This window comes from Aptenodytes forsteri, unplaced genomic scaffold (genome assembly GCF_000699145.1).
Source record: "Aptenodytes forsteri isolate BGI_AS27 unplaced genomic scaffold, ASM69914v1 Scaffold241, whole genome shotgun sequence".
NCBI lineage: Eukaryota > Metazoa > Chordata > Aves > Sphenisciformes > Spheniscidae > Aptenodytes > Aptenodytes forsteri.
In genome coordinates, this window is record NW_008795252.1 from 10,017,533 (window position 1) to 10,035,945 (window position 18,413).

Consider the following 18,413-nt stretch of genomic DNA (forward strand, 5'->3'; position numbering starts at 1 on the left):
CAGACAAATGAATTGTACGTCTTTAACCTAAAAAAAAAAGGCAATCTCCCCCAAAATAGGGAAGGGGCAGTGAAAGTTTCACACACATTCTGGAGTAGATAAATTTGCAGCAACAGTTAGAAGGCAGATATTATCCACAGTTTTATTTCTTGGATTCTGCTCTCCACCCTCTCTTCTTTTTTTTTGTCTTCCATTCCATTTTCTTCTTTCTGACAAATTTCACCTGTGTTAGTATCTAAAATTTGCATTTCTTCTCATTTTTTTAAATCCCATGGGTTTATCATTTCATTTTTCCTCTCTGTGGCCTGGAACTTCAATCTCTCTTAGAAAGTCTGGATCAAATTATGCCTATATATCTAAAATTCACTGTTCTGATGCCCAGTCTACATACACACCCATCAGTCAGAGTCCAATTGCTCACTTTTCTGATCCCCTCCCTAAGCTTCTGACCACTTGCAGCCACCTACCACCAAGAGTATTCTATCTTTTCCTCCCCCAATCCCACACATTTTCTGCTGGTGACCAGCATCTTTCTGTGTCTGCAACATCTCCTCCACTACCTATGGTTTTACCACCAACCCTCCTGACCCTTCTCCTCTCTCTATGCCTCCCTCTGCCCCTCAGTCAGACGCTCTGCCACCTTATCACGTGCCAGCTTTGCCTCTGCACCGACAACAGTCAGCTCCCTCTTTTCTGTAAAAAAGTGGGGAAAAAAATAGAATCCTAATTCTGAGTCACCTCCCAGTCTTATCAAGCCTTGAAACAGTTGTTTCCAGGGCAGCAGCGCTGGGCCAGATGACTGTGGCCCCCTCACTGGACACGACACAGAGCTTTCTACTGAGCTGCTGCAGCTGCCTGCCAGATGCTGTTACCATTTTCCTCACGCTGGGTTGATCTTATTTGTTCTTTGTCTTGAGACTGGGTAACATCCATGTAATCATATAAAATGACTGTGGCCTCAGCAATAAGGCTGTCATAGACAGGCCTTAATGTTTGCTTCTTTAATCCACATTTAGGTAGCTACATTGAAAATGTTTTTGTAGCTACCTGGGAGCTTGTGCTCTGGTCTGATTTCCTAGTCTTATCCATCTCTTCTAAAACAAGCAGCAGCTCTTTTGATAAACTGAACTTGACCATTGCTCTTCCATCAGTTACTCAGTCTTCCCTCTCTCAGTTGTGATCTTTATGAGGTTTTTTTTTGCACACAGGTGGTCTTGCATCTTGCTCAAGTTCTACCAAAACAAAAATAAAGTCAAAACTGCCTCTGTTATTTAATATTCCCTTTTCGCTTTAGTCTTCTATTTGTCACTCCTATCAAATAAACTTAGAAAATTTCCTTTGCATCTTCTTCTTTCACCAACTACAAGTCTACCTGTTACCTCTGCAGTGTAGTCCATGCATATGGTCGATTCATACGCCAAAGAATTCCCTGTAGAAGCATTTACCGGGTTGCACTATAACACAATCTTCTCGGTGCTTTCCCAAAAAGGTTACAAAGTGTGTGTTCTCAGAAACTCTTGCCAGTACGCAAGCACTGAACAGGACCACTGTTTTCATGACAAAAGTCCTCATTTTCCTCTCATTTAATGTTGTTTTCGTTATTTTTTTCTTTGGTTAGGCAGCTGCATCTATTGTTCCATAGTCCTAAATCACCCACTGTTTGCCTTTGGTCACCTCTTTCGCACAAATGCCTCTATTTTCTTTATCATATGGGTTTTGTCAGAAGAAAAGGAGTATTGGGAAGGGGCAGAGACAGGGAGATCCTTTGCTGCTGCTGCAACATCTACCCAGAAAATCTGTTGGTTTCCATAAATCACTTGAGCAGTTTGAGATTCACACAAATCTGCCTTTACCAAGAAGCTATCTGCTTGCTTCCTGAAAATGGCATGTGATCTCATGATGCTTTAACTATGCAGAAGCACTAGAAAATGGTCAGAACTTGTTTGTCAGAAGGCATTTTAAAGAAAATTCAGCTATTTTAATTGAACATTTAATTGCACATTTAATCCGTGCATCACATATATAGAAAATGACTATTTTTGTTCTTCCTAAAAGCACTAGTCTAGTTACTGGAGGACCCACATTTTCATTACCATCATTCTTCACATCAGTCACATGTTCATGAATTTATTTAGGTGCTGACTTCTCATACAAGGTAAAGATGTTCCTCTGTCCATTCTCCATTCTGTGTCATACAATTTATGCATGCAAACATATAAGAGGTTTTTGTATTTAATTTTTTTTCTTGTTTTTAGGATAACAGACAGACCTCAGCCACAAGACTTGTATTTGCCTTGTGTTCAGCATGGAGAGGGCAAAGGTATTTTTTATTTTGATTCATGGCTGTAGTAGCTTGTGATCATATCTGATCTCTTCTATTTTCTGATAGCTCTTTGCTTACATGTGCAGAGAAGCAAACTCAAATGGTGTTTATATTTGAACATGCACTTATTTCTAGTTACAAACACTGATAAGTTGTTATAGCTTGACTGCAGAGTCATGTAAGGGGTCTGATGGAAGTAGAGCTGCTGGATAATGAATCATGAAAACTAGATCTTGATTTGACTATTGGGAAGTTTACTCTTGGTTTAAGTTGATGAGAAGCAGGGAGAAAGTCATCAGGGAGAAAGAATGGCTCAAAATAAACCACTTCAGTAAACACTTAAGGGTTGTTAAAAGACAACACATACTTTAATAACTAACTTCTAAAATTCTACCCCCTGACTCCAGACAGCTTGTGAACTGGCTTTGACAAACAGGCTACTGACTGCTGATGATAAAAATCAAGGAAGTCTGATTCTTCTGGAGTAGGATGTTTTTCTGAGGGAGTGACACAGAAAGTAGAAGGAAACCAGAGAGGCACTGGAATTTTGTGCTGCCTTGACTTTCACATGTGAGTGGAGAACACAGGCCTCTCTGCACCACTGTATTAACACCCCCTTTTTTCTTGTATTTTGTTTCTATTGTTGAGATCAAGAAGAGTCACTTTATTCCTCACTGGTCAGACTCTGAAGGGAAATGGAATGGGTAACCCAGTCCAGATATATTTTCAAGGCAAGTAAAGTGGATACCCTATAGGCTGGGATTAGACTATTTGCATGTGCTTATGAGCATGTTATTGCGATAGGATATGAGTTCAGAGGGTGCCAGCTGTTCCATGTTATTTCCCAATGCACATACCTTTAAGCTTGTGCAAATAGGAGGTAGCTTAGCCATACGATGTAAAACCTCTAATCCCATCAGGAATTACCAAAGCTGAGGTGCTTATTTTTCCTTGGGGTCACCTATTCTTCTGACCATATTCTAAAAAATGGGACACTGTGGGATTCCTGAGAGAAGTAAAAGGCACAAGGTCCAAAATCAAAGTTGATGACCACTGAGAGCTGATGAATAGAAGAGAGGACAGACATTCTAGTTCGGTATCCATGGCAGGGGCAATATGGGCCTTGGGGATCAAAGGAAGAGTCACAGAAGGTGCAGTCTATACAAAGGCCTGAGGATGATAACCTCTATTTTAAAAATGAAATAGTAATTTTCAGCGCCTTTTTTTCTGAGGGTCTTGACTTGAAATCCTACAAGGATTCAATTTTCTGAAATGCCTGAGAAATTTACCCCTAAAAAGCCTGAAGTGTATCTGACCGATCACCCAAAAACCTTGTATCACTTGCCACTCCCAGGAATCATGGTTAAAATGTTCTATCTGCTTGGGTCAGCTTTTTCATACAGGGTCTAAGCACTCAGTGTATCTTAATCTGTTTCCATTTGCAAAGTTTTGCATTTTTTTCCAGCGGAGATACCAAAATAGTAAATTAAAGCCTACTGAGAGTAATCCTGTCTTTCCCTTAGTTACTTTTGGTGGACTCTAAGCAACATGCATACTATTGCTCTGGGATATCCCAGAGCAATCCAACCCAGATAGCTTTATTTATGTGCAGCAAGCAAAGAGAAGCTACTTATTAGCTTAAATGAAAAGCTGCTCTCACTAGTCATCACTGTACCTTTGACTGAGAGTAAGGCTAAGGGACCATTTTCCATATGCTACTTTCCAAACCAAACTATGAATATAAGGCACCGTATCAGCAGAATGTCAACAAAATTTAATGCGCTGTACACCAAATTACTCTAGCATCAAGCAGCAACGGTATGAACCAGTATTAAGAGTACAACCACTCTATTAACTACATAAGTTATCTTAAAGATATGCCACAGAAGTAAATGGCCATTTCAGGTGCTGCAGTTATCAAGGGAAATGTAATCAGAAGAAAAGGGAATAAGACAAGCAGGTCTCTGCCCTTTCTGCCTCTGCCAGATGTCCTCTTCAAAAAACCCACTGCTGCTTGTAATCTTGTGACTGACATTTATGCTGACATTTGCTGGTACTGCAGTGCTCCGACTGCAGTGGAGGTGATGACTGCCAGCAACTTACTTCATTTGAGTTTATTCTTTCACACCATTTGCATGTATGGTTTTTCCCTTTTTTGAGAGAGCACTGGAAAATGCTAATGGCTCTTTATGGCTAATGGCTCATAAAGCTTATGTTCCTCAAAAACCGTATGTGTCTAATGTGGAGTAAACTGAACTGACCTCTTCATATGTCTTAAAAAAAATCTTCATGTTGCTAGAGAAAGGTTAGCTGGAAAAAGCTCTTTTTGTATGTCCCAGGATCTGCTCTGGGTGCCAATACAATACCTATTGACACTAACGCCATGTAATGTAGAGCAGGCACCAATATTCCTTTCACCGTGTGCAGTATCACAGATATCACACTAAAGGATACTGCTAATGGGAGGTGCACAGAAAGTAGCCTGTGGATCTCAAGTAGGAGTAGTCAGGCAGCTATGAACAGATTTGCCTCTATAAGCAACCTCTAGAAGTTTAAACTCTTGAGGAGAAAATTTAAATTCCTTTTATTTTAAAATACTGATGTATGTGAATGAATTCAACAGGGAACATAATTCCAGCTTTATAGCACAGTATCTTAGTGATTCTAATGCAATACGTTCCTTGAAGTTACACAGAAGATAAATATCTAAATTCTGTGGCTGTGCACCCTCAAATGGAAGTTACACACTTCAGCAGGGAACTTAGGTTACCTTTCAGCATGCTATTTTAGTGATGTCTTCTCTAATGCTTCTCATGCATTTATGAAAAAGTCATATATACCTTTGGTAAAACGATAGTCTCACCTAAGCAGAAACCTAAGAATTTTCTGTGGCAATCTAACCGAGGAAAACTTTTTGTATTTGGGTGACTACTTTCAAGGAGGTCTCTTTATAGCTAAGGAAGAAAACTAGAACAGTGCCCAAACCAAAAAATAAAAAAAAGTTCATTCACATGAATTCATTTGTGCCTGTCTTGCATTTGGCTCTTAGGTGAGACAAATCTCAGTTCAGAAGACCTGCTCCAAACCTATAGACTCGATTCTAAACTCATTGAGACACTTATATGATGTGAAAAGTGTGGTCGTATGTGCCACTTACGTTCTATCTGCCTTGGTGTAAACTTGACTGATACATATATTTTACAGAGGTTATCTTGCACAGGGATATATTTTACTGTTAAACTTTTATTGGCGTGTAAAAAAAAAGTCAAGTTGAGTCAGGGATATTAACAAAACAAAACCTGAGTTCATCATAGGTAATTACTCCTACTGCAAAAACTTCTCCGTTTAGGCAATCAGAGAAAAAAATACACTACTCTCAAACTTATCCAATCAACCACAGTCAAACAAAGGTAGTATCATAGCTCAAGCAAGCTAATAGTTGATGTACCAGATTAACAACTGCATCTTACTAATAATAAACAATAAAAATAACCCGCAACTCCTTCTGGTGTTCCTTTCTAAAAAAAGAGCAAACGTTTTCAGTTTCATATGAATTGATCGGGACTGACAAGATGCAATTCTAAAAGCTTTAGTCAATTTAATGCAATTTAGAGAAAAAACCTAAAACAAATTTTAAGTAATTTCGACTAATGGAATGATGGAGGAAATCATAACTGTTCACAGATATTCTGTAGCCAGGAAATGAAGCCAAATTGGCCAGCTAAACTGTTCATTGTGAGCTTTTCACTTAGTGTTAGTGTGTTCTGAATGAAAAGAGAGGAAAGCCTTCAACATCTGAGTCATATTCTCCTACCAAACTGATGTCAAGCATTAATTTCAAACATTTAATTTAATGAAACCTTTCAGTTCATATTTAACAAAATACGACATATTTTGCTTCATTGAAACTTGTTCTGTAACAAACTCTTTCCTTACAGAAACAATTCCATTTTTAAAATTTAATTCGCTTTCAGGGTTTCATTTTTTTGTATCCAAAAACAATTTAAAATGCATTTTCCTGCTGTAATAGGCTGCAATTAAGAAAGATAAAAAAGAGCAATTACTATGTCAACCTAATAAAGCCAATGCAAAAATTCCCTTTTATTTCAACAGACTTTGATTCGGTCCTTTGACTGAAATTGTTCATTAGTTTCTATGCTCCTGCTCTTCTTTTCTAGATTGCTTAATGATAAGGAAGGTTACAGAGTTGAGTGAGTGGACAAACCATTCAACGCTAAGGCATTTCTGATGCTCCCACTGCAGCACAGTCAAGTATTTAAGCATGTAAGTGCCACATTTCTTTGCTGCATCTGAATGCAAAAGGATGGGGGCCTGTTTCAAGGAAGTAGAGAGCACACCACATTGCTGGGTAACCATGACAATGAGACAGCAGGAAGAAGAAATGTTTGCCTAAACAGCATCCAGTCACATAACCCCAGCGTAACACTGCTCTAGTTAAACAATATGCCAGAGGGCTAAGAAGGGCTTACTTAGTGTTGCACAGTAAATAAAATGCCCCATCTCTAGGTGGAGACGTGCAGGGACCTTTCTGTCTCCTAAATACATGTCCATGAGATCACCTGGGCTTGGCAAAGATCTGTTCGTGCACATGAATTAATACTGCTGTATTTAGCTACAGCTGGTGGCAGATTATCAATATAACATCATATTGCTACGAAAACCACTGACATTCTAGCCCAGCTGAGTACCTACCTCCCCAAAATCCCACTGTCAAGCTTACCTGTGAAAATGATGCAAAATACAAAGTTAGCTAAACAAAATTATACACATCTTGCTATTATAAAACATCTATGGGGCATTGCAAAGTCAGGTGGCACTTTATAGATGTTTATGGAAAAGCCATATTTAAGATGTGGCTTTTGGACCATAACCCTTAGAAATCCAGTTATGCTTCTCTTCTCCTGCTTAAAAATTATATTTGCTCTGCCATTTGACTCTAGGAGTTCAGCAACTGCTGCACCCTGCACAGTTCCTCTATGTCTATGTGTACAGTGCTAGGAAGCTGCATTATTCTGGGGCACAAGAGTGCCTCGGGGACACAGTTTCTTTGTTAAATCCCTGAGGCAGAGACGGAGCATATCAGACACACGGTCCTACATTTTACACCATGCCAGAAGCCTGTGGCCCTTCCTCTTGCTCTAATTCACTTCTTAAGGAACCCACAAAGCAAGCCCCCGTCTCTCTCAGATGTCTTTCGCAGTCATTCCCAGCCCTCCTCTACTGTAAGTCCTGGAAGAAGAATGCTCCCTTGCCCAGCTTGTCTCCCATCCTTCTGGAGCTGTGCTCGGGCAGACGAGCCCTTTATTGTTTGATCCAGTTCGGCAGCTGGATTTAAACAATCTTCAGAAATCTGCGCTAAGTCTAATCTAGAATGACTTCACTCCTCTTGAACCTCCCAAGTTTTTTGCAAACGAGTCTCCTGCTTTATCAGCTACATAAGTTGTATTTAATATAATTAAAATGCTAAACTGATGAATCTTCTCACTGAGGGCAGATTACAGATGGATGCATGAAAAGGGTACTCAGCAGGAAGGATGCACAGAAACCAACAAGCAAGGGAGCTAGGGACCACAGAACCCCTGATATGCACAATATAGGGGATATTAAAAAGTGGGTAGGAGGCAATGAGCAATGAGCATCCTGGGCCACTATGTCTTTTAATCCTCTGGCTCCCTTTCTGTCTGCGTTAGCTGACTTCTGTGGGGTGACTTGGTAGGCATTTAAGGAAACGAACGCCACTGTTTCGTCATGCGTAGCACAATAATCGACAGCAGCAAATGAAATCAGCATCAAGCTGGGATCACCCAGTTACAGTGGTAGGAGAAATTAAATAGCATTAATTAGAGGGAGAATATGGAACTCTTTCTGCCTGGGATGTGTCTCTTCTCTTAGCTGACAAAAGCCTCCATGGTTTGGCTTATTAAGAGCCAAGCTGATAGGAAAGCTGAAGGGAAAAAAGGAACATTCTCCATTGTGTGCCAACCCAGCTGAGGGAAGACTTGAGTTTGAGACTGACTTTTAAAGAACAGCAAAAGGTTAATGAATTTTTATCCCAGCCACCATTAATACACCTAAAGGTCCCTCTAACTAGACCACAGACAGCACTTTCGCTCTTATTTCACTACGAGATCAGGTAAGTAATATATGTAAGGGAGAAAGAATCTGAGATAAAAAAGATTTTTCCAGCTTCCAGAAGCCAAAACAATCTTCTGCTACGGTAGTCTTCCTACGGGCTATGCAGCTACCTGTACATATTCCATGTTAAAACTTTCTCCACAACAATTTTTTTTTCCTATTTTATTGACACTTGATATAAACCAGACTGCACTCTGCATTAACAAAAGGAGCTTGATTCTTTGAGGTACAATGAACTCTCATTTCCCACTGAGCCTATGAAAGAGGTTGACACGCAAAACTGCTGAAGGTAGGTCCCCTGTATTACTTGGAAATTGCTTTCCTGCACCATCCATTCTCTGATACATTGGGAAAGGGCCAGGAGAAATACCAGAGTTTCAGTCCTGACTCAGTTCTGTACTCCGTGATTTGAATCCATCCCAGCTTTTATGATAGAACTATAGAATATGAAATATGATATTGCAAACAAAGTCTAGGACAATTAGTTACATTTAATAGGGTTTATTTGCCATCTTTTGGCAAATAAAGCATGTTTACGTATACTCTTTCTTAAAAAATTGCCTTTCCTTTTGTATGTATACTTGCCTTTTTTCTATGCTAAACAGTTAATGAAATTCCAAACTACTAAACAAAAACCTGTGAACATTTTGGACAATAAACTCTTTTTCCCATTATACGTGCATACAATGCCTAACACAGACTAGTCCTGATTTTGAACAGAACCATCTGGGAATTGTTGTTATTTAGAAAAATAGTATTTTTATTTATTTCATTAATTTAAAAATAAAAATGTTCTTTAATTTACCTGATTCCCTTGTAAAAAAAAAGGAAGAAAAGTGGCAATAGATTTCCATAAAATACCAGTATGGTAAAAGCGCACTATTGCGGAAATCACCTACAAGTGAGCTAGAATTACAGATTAATAAATTACACAATGTCCATGTCAGATTACTCTAAAGTTCAGATGTTTCTTTGAGTCTTATTTAAGCCTCTTGAATCTAAGCAACTACATAATTTCAAATAGTAGCTGCACTATGTAAAATGTCTTAGAGAGGAAGATGCCAAAATGGACTGAAAAATCGTAGACTTTCCAATAAAAACATTCTTTTTGGTCAACATTATTTGCTAAATTCAAACTAAACATATTAATCATTTTGTTCAACCCACAACTGCATTTTTCGGTTAGTATATTAATTATCCCTCCAACTTCTCTCAGCTTTTCTTACATGCCCTGTCTCTCTACTTGCCTTTAATAGATAATGACATACCTTTCTCCCATATTTAGAAATATAACCTCTCTTAAAATGATGCTTCTGTGAAAAACCTCACTTGGATATGCTGTGACATTTGATGGACTTGAAAACTCTGCCCAAGAAAGACAGGATGTGACAGCTGCATGATCCCTGAAGATGCTTTAAAGGGCATCCAATAGATAATCCATTGCTCTTACCACACAGACGTAATGTTACAGCTAGAGGGAACAATGAACTGTATATATGAAAAATTGTGGGCCAGTCAAATCAAGGAGAGTAAAGAGAAAAAAAATCAAAGGCAAAAACTTGAGCTGATCACTCTTTTCTTTTGTTTCCTATAGAACTCAGAGAAAGGAAAATGTGCACACTGAATTTCCCCACCCCAGCCTTTTCTAGGCTTTACCTATAAGCAAGAGGAGCCAGGAAGGCATCAATGTCACTCCACCAAAATGCTCACTTTTGCGCTCAGAAGATGTAAATCTTAGAGAGCAGTCTTGACTAAGGGCTGCCTGCAAAAGCTACGGAAGAAGCTTCACTGGTCAGTTTAAGTGCAGGATCCTTTGTGCACAGATTTAAATGGGAAGTTACTTTAGCTTCAGGGAAACAGAATCTAGCCCAGAAATCTCACAGTGCAATATATTAGATAAATATTTTTAATTACAGTTAAATTAAATGCAAAACATATATTTTACCATTTTATCATGAAGATTATTTCCTGAAATGTCAATAAAGGTTAAAAAGAAATGGCCTGGTTGGTTTGTTAAACCATGGGAGTTAATTTCCAGTTGCTGCTTATTTTAAGAAAGAATCTGCAGCATCAAAAAAATACAGATTCTGTTTCTCATATTTTCTTCTCATAAAAAGGGGGAAAAGAAAAAAATGTGAAAGAGCTTAGAGCTAGGGTAATTGGTTTGAGGATCAGTTGAATATTTCATTTTGTCTGTAGCACTAATTATAGACTTGATTATTATAGAAATACTGTTTCATATTAGTTCTATGGCCAAACTCCTAAATTTAGAATTAATCTTTTTTTTCATGATGCAGTTTCAGTAATAAACATTATGATCAAGTCTAGGTGTATGTTACAGTATTAAAATGCCTTCTTTTTAAGCACTCGGTGGAATCGCTATTACTGGTCTGCTATGGCTTAGCTAGTCTGCCTGTAAAAATGAAGATTGTTTTTATGTGGCTTGAACTAAAACGACTGATTTTTGATGTGTGCTCACCCTTAACTATTAACATTGTGTGCAATGGCAGCTTAAATGTTTTATTTTCAAATAAACAGGCAAATGGACTGTTATTTCTATAAATACTAACAGGATCATGCCCAAGCACTGGGATTTTTCAGCCTGGAGCAAGAGGAAACCACACATTTTCTGTTTATTTTTGTGGGTTTTACTATTTTAAGTAACATCAAGCCCTGGACTGAAGAAATTCTGACATTTCTGGTTACTTTGAAGGAAAAAAGTCCCGATAGTTTCTTAGCAAGTTAGGTCAACATGCTAAGTCACTGAATGATAAAAAAGTATTCTCTGTGACAACAGTATATGCGATGTCCTCCTGGATGTCCATCACCAAGTCTCTTGCAATGGAGCTCAAAAGAAATACATAGGAAGATGGGAAAATGGTTGATGGAGGGCCTGGTCCTACTAACATGTATCTAAATCTACTCAAGTGCATAGTGCCATTAAGTGTGATTCTGCAGGGATATTTGAGAACTGTCCCTGTCTCCTTAACTGAGAACAGATGTTGACAGTGATATCAGATGCTCTTTTCTGTTCTCTCTTCCCCTGACCTCAGTTTTAACACACTCATGAAGGACAAAATGCCAAGGTTCTTGTGCTGCCTTTGGAACAGTAAAATCTGAGCATCAGCTGTACGGTTTAGACCTGTGCAGTAGTAAATGCTGTTTTGGTTTTCCTTTGTAGCTGGCTACTTATGTTTTGAAGGGGTAGAAATGGACAATTGTCTGGGTTTTTTCAGCAATACCTCTGCACCTTTTGCTTGTCTTCGCTTAGTAATAACCAGTTGATCATCTGCAGGTAACAAAGTACTGGTTGAGAAGTTTAACTCGCTTTTTGAATAGACCAATTCAGACACCATTAGATGACTGAAGTTTTACAAGGGTATCAGACTATCCTTTGAAACTGAAGGCTTTTTGCAGCCCGGAGTTGTTCCTCTAAATCTCTGGTCAGTTTGAAACAGTTTGACCTCTGTATCTCGTTTCTCTGCAGTAATAAAACCCTTTAATAAATAGAGAGAAAAATGATTGAAATAGGTAAATATAGAAAAATTAGGGAAGGAGAAAGCTAATGAACTCAATTGCAATCACTATGCCAGTATTGCCTTAACTTAAAAGTATTGATTAAATAACTGAATATTTACATCTTGTACTGGAACCGCTGAAGGCAAATGATGCATTGCAAAGCAAACAGAAGCTGACCTTTGCACGTTTTCCCATCAGGCTGCAGGGTAAATCCAACTGGGCAACTGCATCGTACCCCTGTCGCGGTATCCTTGCAAGTCCGATCACAGCCTCCATTATTGACAGCACATGTTTCTGCAGAATGAAAGAAAAAGAGAGAGAGAGAGAGGGAGAAAGGGAGTGTAATGAAATGTTCTGGGGGAGGGGAGAGGCACCGACTCTTTGGGGCAATATTACAACATTATGAAAGCAGTCTAAGTTTAAGCAAGCCAACTGAAGCAAGCTCTCAAGGTCATCAGGGCCCATGTACTGGTTTTGACTAGTAAATCATTTCCACAGTCATGATTTCTTTCTCCCCCCAAACTGGTGTTTTTATTTATTATGTTTAGTTAGTGCTTTTGAACTGTCTTAGACAATAGGATGGGTTATTACACATGAAACAAGTTTAAAAAGAAAAAAAGTGATTGCCTTTAAAAGCAGAACCAAACATTCAGTCTGTTTCGTATCAGTCAATGTCTAGCCGAGGCTTTTTAACGTTCATTTTTTTAAATGATGTTGTAGGCATAATGAACTTTAAAAAGCAGTAGAAAGCAAAGCAGAGTGCTAGACTTGGAACTGAGAATTTAAAATCCTTAGTTAAGAAAGAGTTAATGGAAAATGAACTACATATATCACTTTGACAAGAATCTACATGCCCAATCTGTTCTTACTGAACTACAAGCAAAAGGCATCTGGGTTTTGTCCACTTAAAGCTTTTTGCAAATTGAAAGGAGTTTGGAGTGGGTGGGAGGGCATAATTGAGGTCACTGAACCCATTCCAAGCTGTGTCATTGAAATTTCCCAGTGCTTGTAGTATGTAGAAGGGTGGCTGGGCAAACACAGGCAAGAGAAAGCTGCAATACTTCTGAGCTTTTACAACAGTGGGCAATGACTATTAGGTACCACTACATTAAAAAAAAATCTTCAACTTCATTACAGAAAAAGCAAAAACCCGTCCCTCATTGCCATTATTTTCTGTTACTCGTGTGTGCACATGCGCACACCGTACACATACATATGCACACATACCCACACACACATCCATAAAACAGATAAAAGGCAAGTGAAATGATTAACTTTGCTTTGATCCAGAGAATAGAGTGGATGTAAGGATGCCAATTTAGCATGTCAGTTTGAACTGTGCATTTATCTGAAAAGTATTTACTTCAGAGAGCAAGTCCTTTTAATAGTATCTTTTTCAGTTGCTCTGGCTTTGATTAAATTAAAATACTCCCCTGCCCCCCAAGACTGCCATTATTCTACTCAGCTCACCTCATTCTGGCTTTCCCTAAAGAGGCTTTGTCATTACCTACTCAGATTTACAGACTCCTATTGCTGAATATTCACAGTCTGTGTCACAATTGTACCCTGTGGACAGGGTCTGACAATAAGCTATAGCATATGCTAATCGGGAATTGCCTTAGAAGAGTACATTCCTCAAAAATTATTTACACAGAACAGAAAAGGCTTTATCTTTCAATTGACTAATACTAAAAGATTTTTATTTTAAAGTAGCCTCTGCTAATGCCCTCAAGGTGAACTTAGACTGGCCCTTTGGAGGGGCTTCACTGCTTCAAAATAAGAGGAAAAAAGTGTAACTGTTGTTTTTTCTTTTGCACTGGCACAGACCTCTTCATCAGCTGTGGAATAAGCTGCTGGCACTTATGAACAAACGAAAGCAAGGGGTTGGGGCACACATGCATTAACAGCATGGGACAGAACTCTGCCGTCCGTATACATTCACACATGCTCTACTAGATAGATTTTAAATTTTTTATGCCATGTGTGCTATGTAATAACATCATGTAGAAAAAGCAATCAGTATACAAATGGATTTGCATATAACTGCCAGCAAGCACAGCTAACAAATGGATTGACATGTTCTCTGGGACAGCTTTCTGAAAATGGAGCTGAGTCTGCAACTCCTTATTTTCAGGCGGAGTTCTTGCTCACCTTAGCTACGACTTGCAGGACCTGAACCTAACTGTTCAAGTAATATAGTTCTGATTTTCATTTACCTTGCTGGGAAGGACTATTTTATAGGCTTAGAGGCTGACGCTGCTGCTTGAAGAATTCTTCTGTAAATGACAATGCTGGCATTGCCATTTGTATGTGAATGCGTGTGTGTGTCCTCATAGGCCAAGATATCAAACGATTTTACGTTTCAGAGAAGGGAAAAAGTTTCAGGGAATTTAAAACTTTTTTACTTGGGTACAGTTTAATAGTAGGATGATTTGCCAGGAGTAAAGAGTTAAGGTCAAAAAACAGGAAAAAGTGCTGAAGATGTACGTTTGGCATAGCACTGCAAAGAGCAGTCAGTCTTACGTTAGCAGATTAACTTTGGCATATGAAGAGTCCTTTATTGCAGTTCATCAACACGAGAAGAACATAAGCAGTAATATTTCTGCTTTCTGGATGACATCCAGTGAAAATGAATAGACACAACAATTTTTTTTTCCCATGGCATGGATGACTGGATCTATAGGGTAAGGGTCATTCAGTGAACAAGAGTTATTTCTATGTATAGAGGGAATCAAGCCAGCTTTTCTTATTTTCACAAAGATTTAGTAAAACAAACCAAAAAGAATAAATACCCTTCAACTTTGCTGGTGACTCTGACTTTAATACATGACGAACTCTAACAGAATGAAGATCCAAGTGAGCAAGAGGACATCTGACAGTACCTCTAACATTTTGGATAATCAGAGAGATGTATTGATGAAATTCCTTAAACTCAAGGTCGTGAGAAAACATTGGTAAAAGAAAGCAAACGTGAATAGCAGAATGTGGGAAAGAGGTGTTACAAGCTACATCAAATAGAATAGCTGAGGCCTATATACAACATAAACTGAAGCGCGCCACCACCTGTGTTTCTGTTAGAAATGACTTCAACTCATTCTTCACCTCACCACTATCAAACTTTAGTGTATATTTGAAATGCAAATACAAGTTTTAGGTCTCAAATAAAGAGCAAAAGCAAATTACTTATTTCCAAGCTATCACATTGAAGAAGCTATACTTATACAGAAGGGAAAGAATGGATGTTCAAAATTTGGGTCAGATCTTCATGGTGATATTGATCCTACAGACCATTTTTCACTGTTTTTTCCTCTGTGAAAGGCAACCTTAGCATATTTATTACTTTTTTTTTTTCTCCAGATTTTTTGGCACGTTTCTCATGTTTTTTGTTCTGATGAAGGAGCAAAAAAAGAACTGGAAGACACAAATAAAGCACTGTCATGTAACTGACATTTAGATTCCTTCTGAATTATGATAAAGCTCATCGTTTGAAACGATGAGACTTTACTGTGAATTTAAAGTGATGTTTGCAGCCCCGCTTATATCCTTATTGAATTCCCACTAGAAAACTCAGACAGAAACAGGGATCTAAAGAAAAGGACATCTATTTACATAAGGCAGTCTGAGACAGCTTACATTGTGTTTTTCCACTGTAAGCTCCTAATTCTGGAACAATCTCTCATGTATCTGCTCCCTGGATCTATAAAGTAACCAAAATCATTACCAACATGCTATACCTATGGTTTACTCAATTAGGATATTTATTGTTTTAACAATAGTCCATTGTACTATGGGATATGCACTGCTTCTGGATATAAAAATATCCTATCAAAAAGCACAAGCTTGAGCTGTTGGTCCTTCAGCACTGGATCAGGAAGTTGACTAAGTTACCAGGTGAAGTTACAGGGGTATTCAGTCCTTTAATATGTCATTTCAGTGTCTGCAAGGGTTTAGCAGTGAAAGATCAGTTCTCCAGGTTCTAGTTCTGAAGTTTTTGAACTAAAGCAGAATCTCTACCAGGTGGCAATAGAACCTGGTCACTTTCTTAAAAAGAAGACTGGCACCAGACAGGATTTATTTGGCTTTGAATACTGTTAAATGCCTGAAACTCTGAACATGTGTCATGGTTTGGGAACATTTCTGGAAGCCTAAATTTCAGCTTATTTTATGAACCAGGTAAACATAACCATTCAAAATGTAAGCTTCTATTCAAATCTGGTAGTGGCCAATTATTTCATAAAGCCATTGAAAAACTGCCTCGAAGACAGGTGTCTCCAAAATCTGCCTCCAATTTTTGTGACTTCATTTTATCTCTATGATCAAAAGAACATGATGTGATTTTAAGGGTATTGCTCAAAATCAGGCAAAACTTGGGATCTTTATTAATCACTTTGGCAGCCTGGGACAATTTGAACTAAGATCCAAAACAATGTTTTAGGAACTGAGATACAGTGCAAAGCAGAACAAACTTATATAGGTCTATGCGACTAGAATGGATACATCTGAAGATCATACAGTGAATGTCTTAGTGAAGTCACCCTATAATCTTTGATAAGTCATGAGGACAGGGTAGAGTTCCTGATGACTGGACAAGGTAAACATCAAGAAAAGCAAGAGGGGGGATCTGGGGAACTACTGGCCAGCCAGCCTCACATCAGACCCCCGTAAGTTTATGGAGCAAATCATCCTGGAAGCCATTTGCAAGTACGTGAAAGACAAGATGACTGGGAATGGCCAGCATCGACTTACTGAGGACAAATCACGCCTGATTAACCTGATTGCCTTCTACAATGACATGACTTACACTGTGGATAAGGGGAGAGCTGTGGATGTTTTTCACCTTAAGTTTAGCATGTGCTTTGACATGGTCTGTATACACAGTATGGCCACCATGGTGAGAGATAGGCTGGATAAGTGGATAATAACAGGGAGTGGAAAATTGGCTGGACACCTGGACTCAAAGGACTGAATCAGCAATACAAAGTCCAACTGGCAGTCTGTCACTAGTGCTATCCCTCAGCCTCAGCTAGTGATATTAGGGCCAATACTGCCCAACGTCTCTACTAACAACCCAGACATGGGATGGATGGCACTTTCTGCAAATTTGTGGATGATACCAAATTGGGTGAGTGGTCAATACACCGCAGAGCTGGGCTGCTATTCAGAGGGACCTTAACAGATTGGAAAAAATGGCCTGAGGGGAACATTATGAGCTCCAATGAAGGCAAACCCAAGTCCTGCATATGGGATGGAATAATCTCATACAACAGAACAGGCTTAGAATTGACTGGCTAGAAGGCAATTTTGGAGAAAAACCTGGGGTCCCTCATGGACAAGTTGAATGGAAGTCAGCAGTGTTTCCTTAAGGCAAAGAAGGCCAACAACACCCTGGCTTGTATTAGTAAGAGTACAAGCAGAAGATCAAGAGAAGTGACCCTAGCCCTCTATTTGGTGCTTGGAGTAACAACATCTGGAGTGCTGTGTCCAGTTCTGGGCATTCCAGTGCAAGAAAGACATGGACATACTAGAGCAAATTCAGTGGAGGTCTACTAAGATCGTGTTTAGGGGGCTGGAACACATGATGAGGCTGAGAGGCTGAGAGCTGTTCAGCCTTAACAAGAGAATGCTCAGAGGAGTTCTTATTTCTGTCTACAGCTAACTAATGGGACAGTATAAAGAAGATGGAACAAGACTTTTCTTGGAGGCGCACAGTGGAAGGGCAAGAGGCAACAAACAGAAGTTAGAATATGGGAAATTCCAGCTTGATACAACGTAAAAATTTTTCACCATGAGAGTGGTCAAACACAGGAACAGCTTCCCTAGGAAGCTGTAAAATCTATGTCCTTGGAGATATTCAAAACTCAGCTGGACATGGCCCTGAGCAACCTGGTATAGTTGCCCTTTCTTTGAGCAGGAAGTTGGATTAGATGACCTCCAGAGGCCCCTTCCAACTTACATGAGTCTATGATTCAATGAAACTGATTCACATATCCTACAGAGACTACAGAATCTGAGTTTCACTTTTACTTTATTTCTGATAAAGAATACTGGAGGAGAAGAGCGAGAAGGGAAGTACCATGAACACAGCAAGCAGCACGTCAAATCTAAGAGCACAGTTCATGTCTACTCAGTGTCCTATTCAAGCTCAAGAGCTCTTTGTAATCTGTTACATTCATATCACCGATACATATCTGATACATCTAGTATCACCAATGATACTAAACTAGGAGGAGCTATGGACTCCCTCGAGGGTAGAGAGGCCTTACAGAGAGATCTGGACAGACTAGAGAGATGGGCAATCACCAACCGTATGAAATTTAACAAGAGCAAGTGCCGGATTCTGCACCTGGGACGGGGTAATCCTGGTTATACGTACAAACTGGGGGACGAGAGGCTGGAGAGCAGCCCTGTGGAAAGA

The 18,413-nt window shown here is 39.1% G+C and overlaps 1 protein-coding gene across 1 annotated transcript in view; it reads right to left on the reverse strand.

Annotated features, from left to right (window-relative positions):
- SCUBE1 (signal peptide, CUB domain and EGF like domain containing 1) overlaps nt 1-18,413 on the reverse strand; it is a 219,653-nt gene that overhangs the window by 62,279 nt on the left and 138,961 nt on the right. The window contains exon 8 of the mRNA XM_009279091.2: nt 12,176-12,292. Coding sequence (XP_009277366.1) covers nt 12,176-12,292 — 117 coding nt within the window. The remainder of the gene's footprint in view (nt 1-12,175; nt 12,293-18,413) is intronic.